The 23,670-nt window shown below is 49.8% G+C and overlaps 1 protein-coding gene across 11 annotated transcripts in view; it reads right to left on the minus strand.

The window, feature by feature from the left end:
* Positions 1 to 23,670, minus strand: part of CELF4 (CUGBP Elav-like family member 4) — a 912,878-nt gene that overhangs the window by 64,736 nt on the left and 824,472 nt on the right. For 7 of the 11 annotated variants that reach the window (XR_007245022.1, XM_048503051.1, XM_048503048.1 and 4 more), the window contains exons 7-9: positions 12,283 to 12,427; positions 10,433 to 10,582; positions 328 to 393 (exon numbers count right to left, since the gene is read on the minus strand). Coding sequence is in view for 10 of the 11 variants with exons in the window: in XM_048503051.1 (XP_048359008.1) it covers positions 328 to 393; positions 10,433 to 10,582; positions 12,283 to 12,427 (361 nt within the window). In the remaining variant the exon portion in view is untranslated. The remainder of the gene's footprint in view (positions 1 to 327; positions 394 to 10,432; positions 10,583 to 12,282; positions 12,428 to 23,670) is intronic. The other 4 variants (XM_048503052.1, XM_048503049.1, XM_048503055.1 and 1 more) reach the window with 1 other exon arrangement.

Here is a 23,670-nt window from a genome sequence, read left to right on the forward strand (position 1 = left end):
TTAAATTGCCGTGTTGGCACTTTGTGATAAATAAGTGGGTTTTGGGTTGCAATTTGGGCACTCGGTCTCAAAAAGGTTCGCCATCACTGATTTATAGGGTTGCCATAAGTTGAAAGCCACTTGCCAGCACTAACACCCACAAAAAATACTTGTGTGTCCTCCAATGGGGGGGCATTCACTTCCGTTTTTAAAAAATCCCTTGGAGGGGTAGCGATTGGTATGGCACGTTTGTGAGGGTCCCCAAGCAAACATTGGTTATGAAGGGTGCTGCCTGTAGTGGGCGCCAGAGAAGCAAAAGTTTTATTGGGAGAATGTGTTAATACTAACGACCTGCATACTGCTGCACTCCGGCGTAGGCTTGTTGCAAGGGGTCGGCTGCGGTTGGACTCTGTGCTGCAGAGACACAAGGGAGAGAGAAAGAGAGTTGTGAAAGGCATCCGTCTCGGCTGACCTATCCAAAGCAAACAGCACCATTTCTGCTTCGGCAGGACCCATCTCATTGATTTTTATTTATTTCTGTGTCCAATCCCCCCCCCTCCACAACAGGGCTCAGGGTGGCAAACAAGGCAACACTATAGCAATAAAACCAGTTTCAATCATACAATCAATAAAACAGTAAAACAACCAGAGACAGTGAAAAACAGTGGTGGGATTCAGTCAGTTCGCACCAGTTCGGTAGTGGTGGGATTCAGTCAGTTCGCTACCAGTTCGGTAGAACCGGTACCTAATTTTTTTTATTGAGTTCGGAGAACCGGTTGTTAAAAGCGGATTTCAGAGCCCTGGAGCAGCTGGGTGCCTTGCCTTCCGGTGGCTCTGAGGTGCTAAAAGCCCAATCGCACCGTCTCCCAGAGCAGGGGCAGCAAGGTCCCATTGTCCCCTCCACCTCCACAAGAAGCTCCTCCACTGCAGGTAAGTGAGCGGTGCGGGGGGGGGCCTGGGGGGGCTGGGAACCTGTTGTTAAATGATTAGAATCCCATCACTGCCGAAAACAGGAAATGCTTTAGTTCTCCTGCCCGAATTTGAAGCTCCACATCCTCCCCTTTGGCTCTCCTACTTTAGCTCCTCTGCCCATCCGCCATTTTCTGCTGCTTCAGAGATTCTGTGGTTGTTCGCCATTTTCTGAAGTTTCCTACGGACATTTTTTCATCTGGCCCCATGGCTGCCCACCATTTCCGTCATTTCCATCCATTAATAAATTGTATTGTCGAAGGCTTTCACGGCCGGAATCACTTGGGTGCTGTGTGGTTTCCGGGCTGTATGGCCGTGTACTAGCAGTGTTCTCTCCTGATGTTTCACCTGCATCTGTGGCTGGCATCCTCTGAAGATGCCAGCCACAGATGCAGGCGAAACGTCAGGAGAGACTTTATGACTCCTTAACCGAGTACAGCCCGAAACCACAACACTAATATCGACATCATTTTGCCTGCCAATTACACGAATGTGCCATTTTACCTTTGTGTGTCAATTCTAGACCTCAAATGCTACTTAAAAAAACATTTATTACAACAATTACACAAAATCCAAGAGAGCTGGTACAAATACTAACAAAAATCTAACCGAGGGATTCACTACAGTCACTAATACCAACATTTCCATTTATCAAAACTGAACCGTGAACACAAAATAACGGATAACATCTATAACCAAAAGCATTTTCCTGGCTTTACTTTCAATGAAGTGTATATAAAGAAAGGTGTTCAACAAAGACTCGTAGAAATCTCTGGGGTCCTTTGTCAGGACCCTTGGTCTGTTCGAGAAAAGCAGTTCCTTGTGAGCAAAAGTCTTTATTTAGTAACAGGCAGTTCAGGGAAAGATCTGACATTAGACTTTTATTGACAGAACTGGGAAACCCTGCCAAAAACCCCTTTCATATCAGAAAGAGGACTCGCAGCCCTATCCCATGCCAGAACTCCTATCCCAGAGAAACCCGACTCTTCCCTCTCCATTGGAAAGAAATGCAGCTGGTCACTCTTATCACGTTCTACTCCACCCAAGCCAACATAGGAAACAACACCAGGTGTCTAACAAAAACAACAGGCTGTGGATTCCCAGGATTGTATTTGAGGCGGGGGGGGGGGGAGGACACAAATTACTGTACCCACCTCCCTCCAGGAGGGGAATTATGGTCAGGCCTGGTATGACTGGGCATGACGCCTATATACTTTGTCAATTAAACTGAAATCTTCTGTGATCCACTCTGATGTAACTAAAGTGCTATGTCTCATATGACATTCCCACTCCAAAAACATTGGGTTGCATGCCATGCTCCATACTAAGATCTCTTGCTGGCCGGGAGTCAAAACTTTCCTCCGGGGCATCTAGCCGAGGGAAGGGGCTCAGTCACTGCTCACTTAATACAGTCATTTCCATATCCCAGTGGAAAAGACTCTCTCTCAAATACAGTCTCCTTCTTCGCAAGGATATCCTGGCCAAGACGACACAGTGAGACCACGGCGAATAACCTTCCGAACACGCGGGGATCATAAAACACGCCAATGACCTCCTTCACCACCATGAATATAAATCTAATGAAGGCTGCGCTTCTTCATTAGGCAGGAGTCAAGGAACGACTCCCAAGTCCTTCGAAGGAAGTCGACCTATTTGTGCCACCTTCTTGTAGCTTCTGCTCAGCGCCAAAACCCTCTCGAAGTCTGAACGTCTGCCTCAGCAAACCTGCAGCGGGGATAAAGGGATCAACTGCAGCTGGATTTTACTGGGCGGAATAGCAAAGTCCACTTGCAAACAATTGTCAAAGTGGATTGAAAGTGCATTATTCTGTATGTGCGGAAGGGGCCTACGGCATCATATTCTGCTGTGGTATCACCCCACTCCAGGCTTCGCCCTCCAAATCTCCAGCTATTCCCCAGCCCAGATCTGGCAATCCTAATCACTGGGCCTTTCCCCACTTACCTTAAGCCCCGTACTACTCTCCTCAAGTAGCGCGGGGTCCCGGGGCATTCCCCATGAGAGGGGCGGCGACAGCGCAGCCGCCTCGATGCTGCCCCTCTCGCACCCACTCCGCGTGCGGCATCCCTGGCGCTCTTGTAAATGGCGCCTTTTGACAACCCCGCGCAGAGCGCGCAGTTGTGGGGACGCCCGGGCGCGCGGCATAGGGGGGATCCTCGAGAGTGGGGAAAGGCCCACTGACGGAGACGGGGTGACTCAGAGGGGAGCCCCAGAATATGACCAGGCCCACGCAAGCAGAATAGCCGAAAATGTCGATGGCTGCAGCCCAACCTTATTCTCACGGAGCTCACATTTACCCAAGAGATTTTCTCTTCAAAATACAAAGTTATCTTTTTCTGCTTTTTTTTTTTTAAAAAAAAATCTACCGTTTGCACTGCTATAACCTGGGTGGCCCGGGCTAGCCCAGTCGCATCTGATCTTGCAAGCTAAGCGGGGTTGTCCCTTGTTGGTACTTTAGGGTTGGCAAACTCTGGGGTGAAAAACTCCTGGAGATTTGGGGGTGCAGGGGGGAGGTTGGGGATTGGGGGGACTTCAGCAGGGCCTTAATGCCATAAAGTCCACTCTCCAAAGGAGCCACATGGAGACTTAATTGGGGCTCTGGAACGCACAAGAAAAGTCTATGGTAAAACCATAAAGTGTCTGCAAATGCTAGAACGTCTATCAATGTTCTCTGCCTCCCCCACCACCCAGTTTCTCCCAGAGGTCCTCAGAATGTGCCCCAATATCACTTCAGGTGACAAAAGGCAGTGGAATAACAAATGCTCTAGAATTTACAAAAACTCTATGGTAAAACGATAGAGCTTGGGTAGATTTTAGAGCATCTAATGATGTTCCCTGCCCCCCAGTTCCTCCTAGTTTAGGCCCAGTGACCCTACAGCAGGGACGTTGTGATGTCTAAGTTTTTGGCTCTCCCTGCCAGGCCAGTAGCGGCCGAGGGCAGCTGGGAAGCCCCCTCTGCAAGGTCAGGATCCAAATAAATAAATAACCGAGCGTGGGGGAGGGCCCTTCTGCTTAAATCCAATTTAAATCACTTTCCCCCAAGCCTAATCTATAGCCATAATTATATCATTTGGTACAACAAGCTTTGCAAGAGGCCCTATGAAATTTATGTAGATTAAAATTCATGGGTGCCACACTTCGGATCCCGTATTATGAAGATTGATTAGGACAGCTGACGCAGTGATTAAAGAAGCGCGCCTTTACTGTTGTAATTAATTAGGCATTCAGACACAACAATAACGACAACAAGAGGGAGAACGGGCTGAGCTGGCAGAAAATGGCGGCCGGCTCTTGGCTGACGGGGCTGCTGTGGATGGTTGCCCAAGGGCTGGGATTTGGGGAAAGGGCTCGAAGAGGTTTGCAGGGGGCGCTTCCTTTCATAGGTTGCCACGCTCCAGATGGTGGCTGGAGAGCCCCCAGGATTACAACTGGTTTACAACTGTTTTACAACTGGTTTACAACAGGATTACAACAGGATTACAAATGGTTTCCAGACAACAGAGATCAGTTCCCTTGGAGAAAATGGTGGCTTTGGAAGGTTGATTCAATGGCATTATCCCCCGTTGAGGTCTCTCCCCGCCCCAAATTTTCCCCTCTCCACCCAAAATGAATCTGGTACATCATCTTAGTTTAGCTCTCAAATTGTGACTGGGATTGCGCAGGGAACCTGAAGCTTTGGGCCAGAGGTCCTCACTATGGTGCTCATATGCACCACTGTACCTACCGTAAGGTGACCACATGGTCACCTTTGTAAACCGAGAAGGGGGCAGGTGGCAGCGCGTGCGCATGAGCGCGTAGCCGCAGGAGTGCACCGCCTTTTGAGGCTTGCCGTTTCCCGCCCTGCCACAGGGCAGGGAACCGCAAGCCCCAGAAGGCCGTGCTCCTGCGGCCGCGCACGGGGGAGGCTGCCGCACTGCCTTGCGCACCAGAAGGCAGTGCAGCAGCCTCCCAAAAATTGGGACAATTTAAATAACTCGTGGGACGTGGGACAAATTGTTTGAAGGCGGGACTGTCCCGCCAAAAGCGGGAGGTCTGGTCAGCCTGACCTACCGACATCTTTCCTGGTGCCATCAATTTTTTAATAAAGTGAGCAAGGTCTGGGGGTGTGGTGGAGTGGTTAAGAGTAGGTGGACTGCAATCTAGAAAACCAGGTTTGATTCCCTGTTCCTCTACATAGGCGGCAGACTCTTATCTGGTGAACCAGATGTGTTTCCGCACTCCTACATTCCTGCTGAGTGACCTTGGGCTAGTCACAGTCCTCTCTAGACTCTCTCTGCCTCACCTACCTCTCAAAGTGTCTGTTGTGGGGAGAGAAAGAGGAAGGAGCTTGTAGGCCAGTGATGGTGAACCTTTTCGAGACCGAGTGCCCAGACTCCAACCCAAAACCCACTTATTTATCGCAAAGTGCCCACATGGCAATTTAACCTGAATACTGAGGTTTTCGTTTAGAAAAAACAGTTGGCTCAGAGGCATGCGTTACTCGGCAGTAAGCTTGGTGGTAGTTGGTGGCTTGGCTTTGAAGCAACCGTGCAACTCTTCCAACGAATTGAATCCACACGACCCAAGGAGGGGTTTACTCCAAGAAGCTTAACCCGAGCTTACTCTCCCAGGTAAAAAGGATCATGCTTTTAGTTTTTTTTGCATGGGAAATCCAGTGGGAGGTTCTTTAACGAATGGCGTTTACTGCAGGGGTTACCTTCGGGGGTGGGCGGTTTATCAAATTTAAATAACAACAACAACAACAACACCTACACTGCTTCCCCAAAATGAGGTCTTAGGTTTAATGCTAATAATCGAGCCCAGTGGCCCAGGCCAGCCTGGATGTGTGTGTGTGTGTGTGGGGGGGGAACGGGGACTCTGTTTTCACGTGCCCACAGAGAGGGCTCTGAGTGCCACCTCTGGCACCCGTGCCATAGGTTCGCCACCACTGTTGTAGGCAATCCTGAGTCTCCTTACAGGAGAGACAGGCAGAGTATAAACCCAAATTCCTTTTTCTTTTGCTCAGTAGGGTTTCTGATCGGCCACTGGTGATATCGCTTTGCAGATTTTAAAAAAAATGATTTAGCAACATCAGATGACACAGCCTTGCATGACTGAAGGTAAGCGGTGCGCAAGGATGAAATTTTGAAAAGGCGACCTGTCAAGCCGAGCTCCTTTCCTCAAATGTTACTATTTGAGTTATGCACAGCCTTGCTCCTGACATTTCGTGGTTGCCTCCCCCTGCTGCGGGAGCCATTTTGGAGTTGAGCCCACAGCTGCTCTGTCAGAATTCGAAAGGTGTCAGCTGGCTTACAAAGGTTAGGGACCTGCTCTAAAGCCACAGAGTGTAAAAAATAATAATCAGAATAAAACAATCAATCTGTAGCAGCCATTCGTTCAATCCAAGCATCCAAGCAATTCAAAATGGTGCCAGTAGGGGAGATATTTCCAAATTAAGCAAGCTACAAGGCCATGGCGTGCCTCCATGCTTCCCTAACAGGTTACTGGCCAATCTGCTCTGAAGAAAAAACTATCCTTGACCCCATATTAGGATTTTCACCTCACCACTAGGGGCAGGGATCCCCTGCTTCAAGCCCCTCCCCCCCGGCTGTCATTCATCCGGCCAACAGGGGAACTTACTAGGAGTAATCAGAGGCCTACATCACTTCCGGATATGACATCATCACATTGCCAACAACTGTGGGAATCCTCTAGCTCAGGGGTAGGGAACCTGCGGCTCTCCAGATGTTCAGGAACTACAATTCCCATCAGCCTCTGTCAGCATGGCCAATTGGCCATGCTGGTGAGAAAACTGATAAGAGGTAACAGTTCCTGAACAGGCCTCTGAGCTACTGATTCCCTACTCTATACTGCAGGAGTCATACCAGCATACAGTAGCTGTGGAAAAGTCTACATAGGAACCACCAAACGTAGCGCTCAGACACGAGTTAAAGAACACGAAAGGCACTGCAGACTATTTCAGCCAGAAAAATCAGCAATAGCAGAACACTTGATAAACCAGCCTGGACACAGAATATTATTTGAAAACACAGAAATTCTGGACCACTCTGACAACCAATACGTCAGACTACACAGAGAAGCCATTGAAATTCACAAGCACATGGACAACTTCAACAGGAAGGAAGAAACCATGAAAATGAACAGAATTTGGCTGCCAGTGTTGAAAAACTCTAGAATCAAGACAGTGACTGATCAGCTCCACACAAACACAGGACAACTATGGACTATAGCACTCAAAGGTAACAAAGACCAGGATACTTCTATTCAGATTCATTCAACTATTGACCTTGCTAGCTTCATTGTTACTCCCATGCTACAGACTTCTCTGTGACTCACATGCCAGGCTACTCTATTCAGATGGCCTCACCTTTTCACCTCACAGTATATATACTCCACTTGCTTTCCATTCCTACCATCAGATCCTCTGAAGATGCCAGCCACAGATACAGGCGAAATGTCAGGAGAGAATGCTGCTAGAACACGGCCATACAGCCCGGAAACCACACAGCACCCCAGTGATTCCGGCCGTGAAAGCCTTTGACAATATATCATAAACAGCTTCTGCCAAAGAGGTTTTGCCCAAATACCAGAGTGTCCCTGCAGTCATCAGCAACGTGCTGATGTCACCTCCAGACATGATGTTCATGTGTTGACAATGGCCTTCATTTATAGCCAGTAAGTTCCCTCAACCCCGAATCCATACTGCTTGTAAGGGGAGGTACCTGGCGACCTTACCTCACATACATGTTGTTAAGTTCAATGTTATACATTCCACTTATTGAGTTAGAATCATAGCATCATAGAGTTGGAAGAGACCCCCAGGGCCATCCAGTCCAACCCCCTGCCATGCAGGAACACACAATCAAAGCACTTCTGACAGATGGCCATCCAGCCTCTCTTTAAAAACCTCCAAAGAAGGAGACTCCACCACCCTCCAAGGGAGTGCATTTCACTGTCAAACAGCCCTTACTATCAGGAAGTTTTTTCTGATGTTTAGGTGGAATCTCTTTTCCTCCACCTTTAACCCATTACTCCTGGCCCTGGTCTCTGGAGTTGCAGAAAACAAGCTTGCTCCCTCACCAAAATGACATCCCTTCATATATCTAAACATGGCTATCGTGTCACCACTTAACCTTCTCTTCTCCAAACTAAACATCCCCAGCTCCCTAAGTCTCTCCTCGTAGGGCACCAATTCCAGACCTTTGACCATTTTGGTTGCCCTCCTCTGGACCCGTCCCAGCTTGTCAATAACCTTCTTGAACTACAATGCCCAGAACTGTACACAATATTCCAGGTGAGGTCTAACCAATGCAGAATAGAGAGGTACAATATTCCAGGTGAGGTCTAACCAATGCAAAATAGAGAGGTACAATTACATCCCTCAATCTTGACACTATACTCCTAGTTGTTCCCCCTTTCTCCACCCAATGCTTTCTGTCTCCCTCTATTTTTATGGGTTTTAGTTTTATCAATCATTAAAGCCTTTAGTAGAACATTGCACTACATGAAATATTTGTCATGATATATAAAAAAAGAGAGGTTCGCAAAAGGTTCATCTCTAGTCAGCAGAAGTTTGCCCAACACAGAGGCCGGAGACAGTCAGTCTAGGGACAAGAAGTAGCAACAGTTGATCTTTAACATGATTGGTAAGTTCAACTGTGACTCTAGACCAGGGGTAGGGAACCTGCGGCTCTCCAGATGTTCAGGAACTACAATTCCCATCAGCCTTGTCAGCATGGCCAATTGGCCATGCTGGTAGAGGCTGATGGGAATTGTAGTTCCTGAACATCTGGAGAGCCGCAGGTTCCCTACCCCTGCTCTAGACCAATGAGAGGCTGTTGCCGGGGCGGGGGAAAAGTATCCTTGTTGAATGTATAAGAATGCAAAGCATTGTATATGCTAAGTTCAGTGTGAGTCTAAGTTGAGTGTCCAAGTTGAGTGTGTTTAACTTTGTTCTTGCTGAAGAGTTCTGTGTAGTCTTATAGTCTTGTATAGCATAGACTTGTGTAACCTTGCAACTGCTAAAGTAAAGCCTTCCTATGGAAAGAACATTTTGTGTGGAAAGTATTCTTTTCCAAGTGTGGTAGGAGGCTGCAGTGAGTGCAGGAAGAAATAAGAACATAAGAACATAAGAACATAAGAACTAGCCTGCTGGATCAGACCAGAGTCCATCTAGTCCAGCTCTCTGCTACTCGCAGTGGCCCACCAGGTGCCTTTGGGAGCTCACATGCAGGAGGTGAAAGCAATGGCCTGCTGCTGCTGCTGCTGCTCCTGAGCACCTGGTCTGCTAAGGCATTTGCAATCTGAGATCAAGGAGGATCAAGATTGGTAGCCATAGATTGACTTCTCCTCCATAAATCTGTCCAAGCCCCTTTTAAAGCTATCCAGGTTAGTGGCCATCACCACCTCCTGTGGCAGCATATTCCAAACATCAATCACACGTTGCATGAAGAAGTGTTTCCTTTTATTAGTCCTAATTCTTCCCCCCAGCATTTTCAATGAATGCCCCCTGGTTCTAGTATTGTGAGAAAGAGAGAAAAATTTCTCTCTGTCAACATTCTCTACCCCATGCATAATTTTATAGACTTCAATCATATCCCCCCTCAGACGTCTCCTCTCCAAACTAAAGAGTCCCAAACGCTGCAGCCTCTCCTCATAAGGAAGGTGCTCCAATCCTTCAATCATCCTCGTTGCCCTTCTCTGCACTTTTTCTATCTCTTCGATATCCTTTTTGAGATGTGGCGACCAGAACTGAACACAGGACTCCAAGTGCGGTCGCACCACTGCTTTATATAAGGGCAAGACAATCCTTGCAGTTTTATTATCCTTTCCTAATGATCCCCAGCATGGAGTTTGCCTTTTTCACAGCTGCCATGCATTGAGTTGACATTCCCATGGAATGTCTATAGACCTTCTCATCTTACCAGAGTGACTCCGCTTTAAACTCTGCTGATAATATTGTCACCCACTTGGGTGACTCTGTCACAAAAGCAAGCCACTGTTTGTAACTTAGTCAGTCCACAAGGTCTCAGTATAACACATATGCATTGAGAAGGCCATAGAGAATGATGTTGGCGTTGCAAAAAGGCGGAAGGTCGGAAGGTTGATGTTTAAATTTTAATTGTTACAAATTTCAACTGTGTAAGGTAAATTGTATTTCAATTGTTATATGGATTGGTTGTAACGCAGTGTGTAACAGACTTCCCTCTGTGATACACCTCTGAAGATGCCAGCCACAGATGCAGGCGAAACGTTAGGAACAAGATCCACCAGACCACGGCCATACAGCCCGGAAAACCCACCACAACCAGTTGCATCCGGCCGTGAAAGCCTTCGACAACACATTGAACACCTCTACGGTTATATGGATTGTTTACATGCTGGAAACCGCCCCGAGCCTGAATAGGGAGAGGTGATATAAAAACCTAACAAAATAAATAAAATAAGGATAGGAATGCAGGTGTACCTGGGTAAGGATGGATGCCGTTGGCAAAGACAGCTTCTGCAGCGGGCTGCCCATTGGCTTGAGGCGGTAGGCCAGTGAAACCGTTTACCCCAATTGGAGAGGGGATGCTAGGCACGGCTGATGCAGTGATGCCCGGAGGCGTGCTGCCACCTAGAGGAGGGGAGGAAAAAACACAAGCAAGGTGATTAATTTCACAGATTCGTCACAGTCGGGGGTGTGCCCAACTATGGCTGCCAAGTCCAGACTTACAAGCACTTTATCCTTACTCTCCCCACAACAGATACCCTGTGGGCCAGGTGGGGCCGAGAGAATTCTGAGAGAACCGTGACTAGTCCAAGGTCACCCCAGTTGGTTTGATTTGTCAGAGCGGGGAAACAAACCCAGTTCGCCAGATAAGAGTCCGCCACTCGTGCGGAGGAGCGAGGGATCAAGCCTGTTTTTCCCAGATTAGAGTCTGCTGCTTGTGTGGAGAAGTGGGTAGTCACTCAATTCTCCAGATTAAACTCCACCACTCTTAACTACCACATCTGGTTCTCAAAAGCTTTTAGAAGAAGAGTTGCCCCACTGTTCTTTAACTTCATGGAGCCTCAAAGAGGTTCGCAATCACCATTCCTTTCCCTCCTCACAACTGGCACCTGGTGAGGTAGGTGGGACTGAGAGAGTTCTGAGAGAACTGTGACTGGCCCAGGGTCACCCAGCAAGCTCCATCTGAAGGAGCGAGGCATCAAGCTCGGTTCTCCAGACTAGAAATTCCCGGAGATTTAGCAGTAGAACCAGAGGAGGGTCATGTTAGGGGAGGGGAGAGATCTCAGCTGGAAATAGTGCCTGACAGTCTATCGGTGGCGTACCGCCCACAGGGACGGGAGGAGGAGGGGGGGCAAATGACCTCGAGCACAATGGTGGGGAGGAGCAAAATTGCCCCCCACCCCCGTCCTCCCTCGCTCTGACCCGGCTCAGAAGAGGCACCTAAAGAAAAGAGCCTGGGTGCGGTGCCCATCCGAGCCGCCTCCTTCACTCCCTAGGCCAATTGGCCATGCTGGCAGGGGCTGATGGGAATTGTAGTCCATAACATCTGGAGTGCCAGAGGTTCACCACCACGGCCCTAGGCCCATGTGGGTGGGGCTTGGGGAGGCTCAGACAGGCACTGAGGCGGCAGGCTGGTTCCTGAGCCACCTGCCACTGCCCCCTGCCCTCCCACCTCCCTGCAAGCTGGCTTCTGCCCTCCCCAGGCCCAGGAGTCAGCCGGCCTGCCGCTGCAGTGCCCGTCAGAGTTGTGCCCGCTGCTCCCCCTGAGTATGGGGGGCCCTGGGGGCGCCTGGAGCCCAAGTATGGGGGGCCCTGGGGGGCGCCCAAGTATCTATCCCCCAAGTATGGGGGGCCCTGGAGCAGGTGTTTTCCTTGGGCGTCATTTCCCCCCAATACGTTTTTGCAGTCTACCTTCCGAAGCCCTTTTCTGCAGGGCAACTGATACCTGCAACCCAGCGATTCTCAACCAGGGTTCCGTGGTACCCTAGGGTGCCATGAGCAAGTCCCAGGGGTACCGCGCAACGCTACTGGCCCCCCTCACATTTGTGGTGTCTCCCGCTGGCACCAGCAAGGATATGGAGCTGGCCCAGGGGGCAGGGCCTGCCAAAAGGTCAGCAGCCACTTCCTACCACCCCACCCTGTGCTTCCCTTCACCCTGGGAGGGGAAAGTGGGTGGGGGGAGGATGGCAGGGGTACCGTGAGATATGAAGAGTGAGGTCAAGGGTACCGTAACATCAAAAAGGTTGGAAAACACTGCTGTAACCTGAAGATTAGTCGTAATTCTGGGCGATCCCCCGATTTGCAACTCCAGGCCCAGGCCTTACCTGAGGTGGGTGTCATGGGCGTGGCGGCAAGACCGTTCATGTTCAGGGCGGCCATCTGCTGCATCTGAGCTGCTGCAAAAGCCGCCATGGGGTTGAGGTAACCACCTTGGGCCACGGACGCCATAATGGCCGCTTGTTGCTGCATCAGCTGGAACAAAGAGAACAGGGAAAAAGTATCACGCAGTCACCGGCTGGGCAGCCCGGGTCAGGGCTCGCTTCCATTCCCACGGCTGTAAGTTACAGACAGCGGCCCAAATGTGACGGGATACCTAGCACTGGGATGTCGTCACCTCCGATGTGTGATTCCTGATTGGCCAGGTTAAGAAGAGTTGGATTTCTATCCCCCCTTTCTCTCCTGTAAGGAGACTCAAAGGGGCTTACAAACTCTTTCCCCTCCCCCCTCATAACAAACACCTTGTGAGATAGGTGGGGCTGAGAGAGCTCCAAAGAACTGTGACTAGCCCAAGGTCACCCAGATGGCGTGTGTGGGAGTGCACAGGCTAATCTAGTTCCCCAGATATGTCTCCGCAGCTCAAGTGGCAGAGTGGGGAATCAAACCTGGTTCTGCAGATTAGAGTGCCCCGGCTGTTAACCACTACACTATGATGGCTCTCTGGAGGAAAGTACAGACAATAGCGTATTTAGGGTGGGGCAAACCAGGACACATGCTCTGGATGCCTCTTGGTTGGGGGTGCCCTGGTCTCCTCTTTGCAAGCCTAGAAACTACCACACCTTCTCTTCCAGACTATTCCCTGCCTGCCTCCACCTTCTCCCACCACTTGGAGAGCTGGTCCACCTGCCATTAAGAACAGGTAGAACTGGCCTCTGATGGTCCACCTGCCATTAAGAACTGGTAGACCTGGCCGCTGATGGTCCACCCTGCCATTAAGAACTGGTAGACCTGGCCTCTGATAGTCCACCTGCCATTAAGAACTGGGAGACCTGGCCTCTGATAGTCCACCTGCCATTAAGAACTGGGAGACCTGGCCTCTGATGGACTACCTGCCATTAAGAACTGGTAGACCTGGCCGCTGATGGGCCACCCTGCCATCAAGAACTGGTAGACCTGGCTGCTGATAGTCCACCTGCCATTAAAGAACTGGGAGACCTGGCCTCTGATGGTCCACCTGCCATTAAGGACTGGGAGACCTGGCCTCTGATGGTCCACCTGCCATTAAAGAACTGGTAGACCTGGCCTCTGATGGTCCACCTGCCATTAAAGAACTGGGAGACCTGGCCTCTGATGGTCCACCTGCCATTAAGAACTGGGAGACCTGGCCTCTGATGGTCCACCTGCCATTAAGAACTGGTAGACCTGGCCTCCATTGCTTTCAACCACAGGTAAAACAGCTATGAAAGCAGTGGGTAGATCTCTCCACCACAGAGATGTTTATCATGATGGGGAAGATCTGTCATTTTGGGACGGGGGCACACAATTTCAGTGCTTGCGCTGGGCACCATTTTCTTAAGGTACGCCCTGAGTACAGAAAAAAAGATACAACTATTGAAGTAGCAGCAGAGAAAGAAACTGTGAGAAAAGAACAAGTTACTTTCAGTTGCAAACTTCTATGAAAACGGGGGATGAACCACGATTCGCGTGGTGAACATCATAATGAAATCCAAATTAATTTTCGCCCCCTACAGAGCGTTCAAACGGCATCCAAACTTGGAAGAAGGAATCTCCCGATCCTTACGTAGGAAACCTCCCCAAAGCAGGACAACACACACCAGAGATCCTCACCTTTTAATATTTCTGCAAAAAAGGGCATATTTTTGGCAGTCGAGATCTGTTGACCCTTGAAATGCCAAAGGGCACCTGCAGAAATTTCCCTCTTCTGTTACAGATACCTCAGTTCCGCGCACTCTGTCCCCGAGTGTAGAAAATAAAAACGCACGCGTCCTTGGCCATAAATCTCAGTGCAGTCCCATGCAGCGCTGCATAAATAGTACTTGTACCACGGGAGGAAGGGTTGAATGAAACGGAACTTGAAAGATCTGGATTCACATCCTGTTCATCAGGATATCAGCCTGTCGGCAAGCTGCTGTCTCTCTGCTAGGCCTGATTTGCTACGTCTCTGCAAGTTTGAATCAGGATGCTTGTCATACTCTGAGATCTCTGGGCTACGATTAGGGGGAGGTGAAGCAGATGTCTTCAGATGAATCAACCCAAACATCTCACGTATGATAAACCTGAGGTCTAGGACAGTGATGGCGAACCTTTTCGAGACCGAGTGCCCAAATTGTAACCCCAAACCCACTTATTTATCGCAAAGTGCCCACACGGCAATTTAACCTGAATACTGAGGTTTTAGTTTAGGAAAAAACGGTTGGCTCCGAGGCGTGCGTTACTCGGGAGTAAGCTTGGTGGTAGTCGGGGGCTTTGCTTTGAAGCAACCATGCAACTCTTCCAATGGGTGAATCACGACCCTAAGAGAATTTGCTCAGAAGCAAGCCCCATTGCCAGCAACCAAGCTTACTCCCAGGTAAAGGATCGTGCTTTAGTTCTTCACATGAAAATCAGTGGGGTTTAACAGCATTTAACAGGGTTACCTACACTGCTTCCCCAAAACTAGGTCTTAGGTTTAATGCTAATAATCGAGCCCAGTGGCCCAGGCCAGCCTAGATGTGTATGTGTGTGTTGGGGCGGGGGGGGGGGTATTCTGTTTGCATGTGCCCACAGAGAGGGCTCTGAGTGCCACCTCTGGCACCCGTGCCATAGGTTCGCCACCACTGGTCTAGGAGAAACTAACATTCTCCAGTGTTGGACCTTTATCCTCAAGTGAATGGGCTGTGAATCTGTTTCATCGGGGCAGTTGTTACGACTGTGATGTTCTCGGTGCTCTTCGACAAACGAACTGCTCTGATTGTATATTCAGCACGATCGTGCCGTTCAGCCCTTTCTCGGATTCTACAATAATAAATATTCCTCTTCAATCCGCCCCCAAGTGGTGACAGCTGGGATTTACTCACAAAGGAGCCCAGTTTGTTATCTAGTAAGCGGGATCCCTGTTTGTTTTTCAAGCTCTGCCCTCTGTGGTAAATACCAGCTGCTACCGCCAGTGTGTGTTTATCCCACGTCCTCCAGGTGAAACTCAGTCCCCTTCCGCACATGCAGAATAATGCACTTCCAACCCACTTTCAGTGCATTTTGCAGCTGGATTTGGCTGTGCGGAATAGCAAAATCCACGTGCAAACAATGGCGAAAGTGGATTGGAAGTGCAGGTGGGGCTTTTGGCCAGTAGGGTTTCTGATTGATCGTGCATTCTGATTGGTTGAAAATCTGATTGATTTTCTGATGGAAAAAAAAGAATCCTATTAAACAGAACTTCAGCTTGACATGTTGAAGAATGACTATTATACTTTTACAGATATCTTCACTCCCTGATTTTTTTGTGGTTGGGTCACAGCTATTTTTTGGACGGCTCGACCTACTATAGTAAACGTTTTGTTGGTGTCCCTAGGGTGGCCAAATGCTAGGTGGAACCCGGAGATCTCCTGGAATTACAAGTAATCTTCAGACTATTGAGATCAATTCTCCCAGTGGCGTAACAAGAGGGGGACATGAGAGGGGGACGGAGCTCCAGGCCCGCTTGTGCAGGTCACGAGGGGGGGAAGCTGCTGCCGAGCTGCCCCCTCGCAACTATGCCCCCACCCAAATTCTACATGGAGACTGAGAGCAGGGGTGCAGTTAAAAGCTGAGCTGGCCAGTGCGGGCTTGCCCCACCCCAAACACCATGTGGAGTTTGGAGCTGGGTGGGCCTTCTCGATGCTGGTCTCAGCCGGGTCCAGCTTTAAGCTGCAGAGTTCGAGCCTGAAGTTTAAAGATTGAGCGAGCCATGCGGAGCCCAGGATCAAACTGAGCAGCCGGGCTGACCCACTCCAGCTTTACGCTATTGGCTCCACCTGACTGGCCTGCCCTGCTCCAAACTCCATGCGGAGATAGGGGCTGTGTGAGCAATGCACTTGCCATCTCAATTGCGGCCCTGGACCCAAACTCCATGTGAAGTTCGGGGGGAGGCACGGTTGAGAGGGCACCCCCCCGGTAAGATGACCTGCAAAAGTGGTGCCTGGGGTGGGACAAGCCAGCATGCTTCCCACAACCACCATTTTAGGCAGCTACACCCTTGAATTATCCCGGAGACAGTGGCTGCTTTGGAGAGTCACCTCTAGTGCAGGGGATGATGGGAACTGTAGTCCATAACATCTGGAGGGCCACGAGTTTGACACCTGCGCTCTAGAGATCAGTTGCAGACCTGGGAGATCTCCCACTTGAAGGCCGGCAACCTTACATTTTCCTAGTCTCTTCAGTTTAAGCTCCTCTGAGTGTTGAGACAGGAGGAAGGAAAGTCAGAAGACATGGTGCCCCCCCCTTAGACGCTCCTCTCCTGCAACTTTTAATTGGTTGCTGTTGCTGAGCAGAGGACACACTTGCCCCCCAGGAATTTCCCAGGGTCAATCGTCGGATCCAGAAGCACGGAAGAAAAGCCGGCCCTCGCTACAATTTCCTGTATCTCTGCTGTCATCGTCGGGGTGTCAAGATGGCAGCTTCCTGTTTGATTGTTAATTACCCTTTCCTTGCTGCCTGCCGCACCAAGACACTTCCACATTTTAATTAGCGATTTACTCTGCTTTGTAATTACTGATGGAGTGATTAGAAGTCCTTTTCGCTCGCCGCACAATAGCGGCTGCCCTCTTTATGGAGCACGTCCGTCCATTTTCGCTGCCCTGGGATTCGTTCTCTGGATTACTCGGCGGGCAGGTGGTTTTTGTAAAGCACACCAATAAACGGAGGGAGGGAATGGTGGCAGCGTGGGGGGGGGGGAAGGACTTGTTTTTAGGAGATCCAGAACAGCGGCTAGCAGTGTGAGCCAGCTGGTAAGGGCAGTGGGATGGGAAAAAGGTAGAGTTGCCAATTTCAGGTTAGGAAATCCATGGAGATTCCAGAGTGTCAAGCTGGGGAAGTCAGGTTTTGAGGATGGGAGGCAGCTCAGCAGAATATATAATGCCATAAAGTTCACAGAATCATAGAGTTGGAAGAGACCCCAAGGGCCATCAAGTCCAACCCCCTGCTGTGGACAAACTGATTGGCCACTGTGTGAGACTAGATGGACCACAGGTCTGATCCAGCAGGGCTCTTTGAAATATCGTGTAATATCTCCTGACCCCAAAGACCCTCCAGTTTCCTTCCTTCCTTCCTTCCTTCCTTCCTTCCTTCCTTCCTTCCTTCCTTCCTTCCTTCCTTCCTTCCTTCCTTCCTTCCTTCCTTCCTTCCTTCCTTCCTTCCTTCCTTCCTTCCTTCCTTCCTTCCTTCCTTCCTTCCTTCCTTCCTTCCTTCCTTCCGTCCGTCCGTCCGTCCGTCCGTCCGTCCGTCCGTCCGTCCGTCCGTCCGTCCTTCCTTCCTTCCTTCCTTCCTTCCTTCCGTCCGTCCGTCCGTCCGTCCGTCCGTCCGTCCGTCCGTCCGTCCGTAAAATTATCCGTCAAATCCGTCTCCTCCTCCTCTCCTCCCCTTTCACTCCCTCCTCCCTCCCTCCCTCCCTCCCTCCTTCCTTCCTTCCTTCCTTCCTTCCTTCCTTCCTTCCTTCCTTCCTTCCTTCCTTCCTTCCTTCCTTCCTTCCTTCCTTCCTTCCTTCCTTCCTTCCTTCCTTCCTTCCTTCCTTCCTTCCTTTCTTTACTGTTTTCTCCCAAGATGCAGAGAAACATGGGATGGCCCCTTTCCCCAATGTCTATTCCATGATGTCTCTTTGGATTCAGTCTTTCACAATGAAAACAAATACTGTTTTCCACTAAGAAGGGGTTTGGGAGACTCATGCTGTAAAATCACTTCTAGCAGCAGCTCACCCACGGCTCTGCACAGCCAGTGTGGTGCCGTGGACAGAGTGGCCAAATCGGCAGATGGCTTGGGTTGAAATCACCACACTTGCCATGGAAGCTCTCTGGGTGACCGTGGGTCTGTCACAAACTCTCAGCTTGGCCTACCTCACTGGCAGGTTTGCCAGACTCCATGTGTGGCGAGAGATCTCCCACCACTGATCTTCAGATGAGGGAGATCAATTCACGTGGGGGGGAAATGGCTGCTTTGGAAGGCGGGCTCTACGACATTATACCCAATTGAAACCCCTCCCTTCCCCAAACCCTGCCCCTCTCAGGCTCCTCCCTCAAAATCGCCAGATATTTCCCAACCTCAACCTGGTAACCCCAGAGCTGTGCCAAATATCCATCCATTTCGTTTACAGAACTAAAGTCCTATTTGTGGGAAGTCGCAGGTGGGACAAAATGCAGGAGGGGAGAAAGATGTCCTAAAAGACATTTTGAGTCCAAACTCGGGAGAAAAGACAGGACCGAAATCAGTGAGGGCAGAATGTCACGACGGCCCTTCCCGCACGAACTTTTAAAAACATTCCGAGGCTAGAAATAAACTGTTTCTTTCATGGAGTTCCACATTGTTTTTATTCCCTTTGGTTTCCAAAAATGTTTTATTTGCAGCCTCAAAATGTTTTCAGCGAATCCCCTTTAAAAACAACCGTTTGGACTGAAACGTTTCCAAAACGGCTTCACTTGCTGTGCGATCTCTTTAAGTCGTTTTCCACACCTCTCTGCCATCCCCAAACTTTTTCCTTGGTGCCATTTTCTCTCTCTCTCCGTTTTTCTCTCCGTTTCCCCCTCGCCTGTTGATTGCCATCATTTCTGTGAAATTTTTTTTTGGGGGGGGGAAACCTTCAAGGCAGGATTATACAAGGTATGAAGAATTGCAGCACAAAGCTGTGAAGCTCTGAAACATCAGTTCATTCAACTAATTAAAAAAGAAACGGAAAACCACGTAATGCAGGGGTAGGGAACCTGCGGCTCTTTGCGGCTGCAGCCTCCCACGTTTGGTGGTTTAGGAAGGTTACCGAGTGCAGGACTCTGGGTAAAAGACCGCTGAAATTTCAAGTTATCCCATCAGCACGTGTTGAACACCTTGGGACGGGAAGACTCGATGACCCCGGCAACGGGAGAAGAATTATACATGAAGGGAGCTGGCCTTTAGAATTTATCTCCAGGAAGATTTATGGGAGGTGACGGGGTTTGCTGTAAGGGTCACGGCTCTCTCCTGTAAAACCTCTCCGAGCAGCGGCTCGTTTTGACATGGGGCCGTTAAAAAATAAGCGCTGGGTCACATCTTGGCATCTCCCTGTTTGACAGGAGGGGACCAGGTGCCCTCTTTCCTTCCGAGGGGCAGAATGCCCTTCCTTTGTTATTTAAGAGAAATCTGCAATTTCCGTCGCTATGTTTTTGGTGATTCTTGTCGTTCCTCTGTAGGGTTACAAGGTCCCTCCTAGTTACTGGCAGGGAATCAGGGGGAAGGGTAGCCAGATGCATGTTGGGAAACTCCTGCAGATTTGGGGATGGAGCCTGGGGAGAGAAGGGGCACAATGCTGCAGAGACCCACCCTCTAAATCAGTGACGGTGAACCTTTTCGAGACTGAGTGCCCAAACGGCAACCCAAAACCCCCTTATTTATCGCAAAGTGCCCACACGGCCATTTAACCTGAATACTGAGGTTTTAGTTGAGAAAAAATGGTTGGCTCCGAGGCATGCGTTACTCAGGAGTAAGCTTGGTGGTAGTCGGTGGCTTTGCTTTGAAGCAACCGTGCAACTCTTCCAACGGGTGAATCATGACCCTAGGAGGGTTTACTCAGAAGCGAGCCCCATTGCCAGCCACCGAGCTTACTCCCAGGTAAAGAATCGCGCTTTAGTTCTTCGCATGAAAATCAGTGGGGTTTAACAGCATTTAAGAGGGTTACCTACACTGCTTCCCCAAAACTAGGTCTTAGGTTTAATGCTAATAATCGAGCCCAGCGGCCCAGGCCAGCCTAGATGTGTGTGTGTGTGGGGGGGGTGACTCTGTTTGCACGTGCCCACAGAGAGGGCTCTGAGTGTCACCTCTGGCACCCGTGCCATAGGTTCGCCACCACTGCTCTAAATCATCAATTTTTAACAGGGGAAACAGGCCTCTGTCACCGGGAGATCAGCTACAGTTCCAAACAATCCCCAGCTCCCACCTGATGCCAGCATCCAGAGGCATATCTAGGGGAAATGTAGCCTGGTGCAAAATTGAAGTCCTCCCCACCCCCCTGTATGAGCGGCTGCCCTCCCCCACCATGACCAAACAACTTTTTTCGCACCAGATCTTGAAGTCTTGTGTATGGATCCGGGGGAAAAGAGGAGGGGGGACGATTTTACACACCCCACGTGACTGAATGGCCACAGCCCAGGAATATTTGACCCCATATGTCCCCTTGGGCATTACGCCCCTGCTAGCATCCTTCTACTCTGTGCACATTGGAGTTGGGCGTCAAAAGATGGAGGAACCCTTCTTTTCTCCGCCACTTTTCTCAACAGGTGTTGAGTCTTTTCATGACTCATTACGGTGGAGGATCTCCTGTGCCGTGACCTGTTGAACTGAACTGTGGCTACGCCTTCACTTGCTGGCTGCCTTGACCCTCTGGACTGTCTTCTGACTACGCTCTTGTCTGCCTTCTGTTCTGTCCTGCGAGACGGCACCTGACCACACCTTCAAAGCATTCCACACCTTGCCTGCCTGCAGCACACAGTAATTGTTGAAGCCACATCTCCCCCTCCTGATCTCAGACCACAGGCCAGGAAGAAGAAGAAGAAGAAGAAGAAGAAGAAGAAGAAGAAGAAGAAGAAGAAGAAGAAGAAGAAGAAGAAGAAGAAGAAAGAAGAAGAAGAAGAAGAAGGAGAAGGAGAAGAAGGAGAAGAAGAAGAAGAAGAAGAAGAAGAAGAAAGAAGAAGAAGAAGAAGAAGGAGAAGGAGAAGAAGGAGAAGAAGAAGAAAGAAGAAGAAGAAGAAGAAGAAGAAGAAAGAAGAAGAAGAAGAAGAAGAAGAAGGAGGAGGAGGAGGAGGAGAAGAAGAAGAAGAAGAAGAAGAAGAAGAAGAAGAAGAAGAAGAAGAAGAAAGAAGAAGAAGAAGAAGGAGAAGAAAGAAGAAGAAGAAAAAGAAGAAGAAAGAAGAAGAAGAAGAAGGAGGAGGAGGAGAAGAAGAAGAAGAAGAAGAAGAAGAAGAAAAGAAGAAAGAAGAAGAAGAAGAAGAAGAAGAAGAAGGAGAAGAAGAAGAAGAAGAAGAAAGAAGAAGAAGAAGAAGAAGAAAGAAGAAGAAGAAGAAGAAAAGAAGAAAGAAGAAGAAGAAGAAGAAGAAGAAAGAAGAAGAAGAAGAAGAAGAAGAAGAAGAAGAAGAAGAAAAGAAGAAAGAAGAAGAAGAAGGAGAAGGAGAAGAAGAAGAAGAAGAAGAAGAAGAAGAAGGAGAAGAAGAAGAAGAAGAAGGAGGAGGAGAAGAGGAGGAAGAGGAGGAGGAGGAGGAGGAGGAGGAGTTTGGATTTATTTATTAATTTATTTATTATTACACTTATGTACCACCCTCCCCCGGAGGGCTCAGGGCAGTTCACAACAAATAAATAAAGGGCACACACCGTACAATAGGTGGTGGTATACATTAAAATACAGCGTCCAATCAGTATATCCCCCTTTCTCTCCTATAGGGGTGGTGTGCAAGGGAGGGGGAGGGTTCCCGGCATCTGGACATGGGCCACCCACCCTAGTGGAGGGAGGGGAGGGGGAGGGGTGCCCTGCAAGGGAAGGGGAGGGATGGGAGAGGAGGGAGGGAGGGGTGGTGTGCCCTTCCCCCCTCACAACAAATACCCTGTGAGGTAGGTGGGGCTGAGAGAGCTCCGGAAAGCTGTGACTAGCCCAAGGTCAGCCAGCTGGCATGTGTAGGAGTGCATAGGCTAATCTGAATTCCCCAGATAAGCCTCCACAGCTCAGGCGGCAGAGCTGGGAATCAAACCCGGTTCCTCCAGATCAGAGTGCACCTGCTCTAAACTGCTATGCCACACTGGCTCTGGAAGGTGGCCTCTGGACGACCTGGAGAGGGTTCAGAGAGGAACTGGAGAGGCTGCCCCCCTCCCCCGTTCAAATGGTCTGCAACGCGCCTTTGCCAAGCTGTGACTTTCCCTCCTGGCTCGGGGGCTCCCGGAACTGAGCCACTTCCGTTCACGGGTACACAGAGTAACTCCACACGCCACTCACGAGGGAAAGCCGCTGGAAGAATCACACTTCTTTGTTCTGGAGGAACGAGGCAATTTCCTCCTGGGCTGGCTTGTAGCCAGGCCTTTCCTGGCAATCGCCCCGACATCATTTCAATCGCCAGCTCGATTCGCAACCGGGATGTGATTTTAAATGATTCCTGAGTGTTAAAGAAGTTATCCCAGCTCAGCTATTTCCATCGGAGCACCTGGTGCAGCTCCAAACCTCCCCCTTCTCTGCACTTTCGATACATCAAGAGAAGGAAAAGTTTTTTTCAAAAGCTCAGGGCGAGTTGATGAAAAAAAGCAACAAAGAAGGAAAGGAGTTGAAATGTCGGCGGTTTCTAGACTGTTGGGTCTGTAAAGACTTTGGACATTTGCATTTATTTATTTACTAGCGGGGCCCAGCCACGCGTTGCTGTGGCAATTGTCCTTCTCATCACAGTCCGCAACCCACACAGATGTCCATGCAGGTCCAATGATCCGCAGCATAGCCTTTTGGGGTGGTCAAATGGAGTCCCTCTTTCCCTTTTCAATCCACATTGTTATATGGTGGTGCCTTGTGTTTTTAGTATAAGGTAACCCTTTCCATTCCACAGCGGAACTGTCCAGAGTGCGAATCCCGCTGTCCATGAGGCTGGTTGACACGCACAGTCCTGGCTCGGGTAAGGCAGAATTGGGGCAAGGAGGCTATCCCAGTCAGGCAGCAGAGGCAGGGCGGTGAGGCACTCAGATCGAGGCCAGCTCCCTGGGTTCGTAAAGGGCCACGTGCAAAAGAAGCGGAGCCAGTAGTGTTAGATCGCCCCCACCCCGCGGATTTTCTTAGAAGAAAAAGGCAAACTCCAGCTCGCGTTTAGTAAAAGAGCTGTGGTGAATATGGGTGAGGAAGTGGGTAAGTGGTGGTTGGATGTGAGGGAGGGCAGAGTGAGGTATGTGAGGATGAGCTGGATGTGTGTTGTGTGGTAGCAGTGGGTGGGGGACAGAGAGTGAAAGTTACTTGCGTGTGGGGGGGGGAATCCCACCTGGTGTCTCACACGGCAAAGTGTGTATGTGTTTCACTTCCAGTCGTATTACCTAACAGTATTACCTATTTACTGTTTTCACTGCTCATCTCTGCCCATCTGCACGAACATCCTAAGCCCTCATTCCAACCCCTCAGGCCACAGACAGACAGGCTACTACACGGACATTCTAAGGGTGACAGTTAAACACAGCCAGCTTCATGGCCTGGTGCGCCAGGAAAAAGACGTTCTACCTGGCTCAGGTATGGACTTTCGGCAATTTGAAGGTCCGATTACCTGCCCGCA

This window comes from Sphaerodactylus townsendi, linkage group LG07 (genome assembly GCF_021028975.2).
Source record: "Sphaerodactylus townsendi isolate TG3544 linkage group LG07, MPM_Stown_v2.3, whole genome shotgun sequence".
NCBI classification, from domain to species: Eukaryota; Metazoa; Chordata; class Lepidosauria; order Squamata; family Sphaerodactylidae; genus Sphaerodactylus; species Sphaerodactylus townsendi.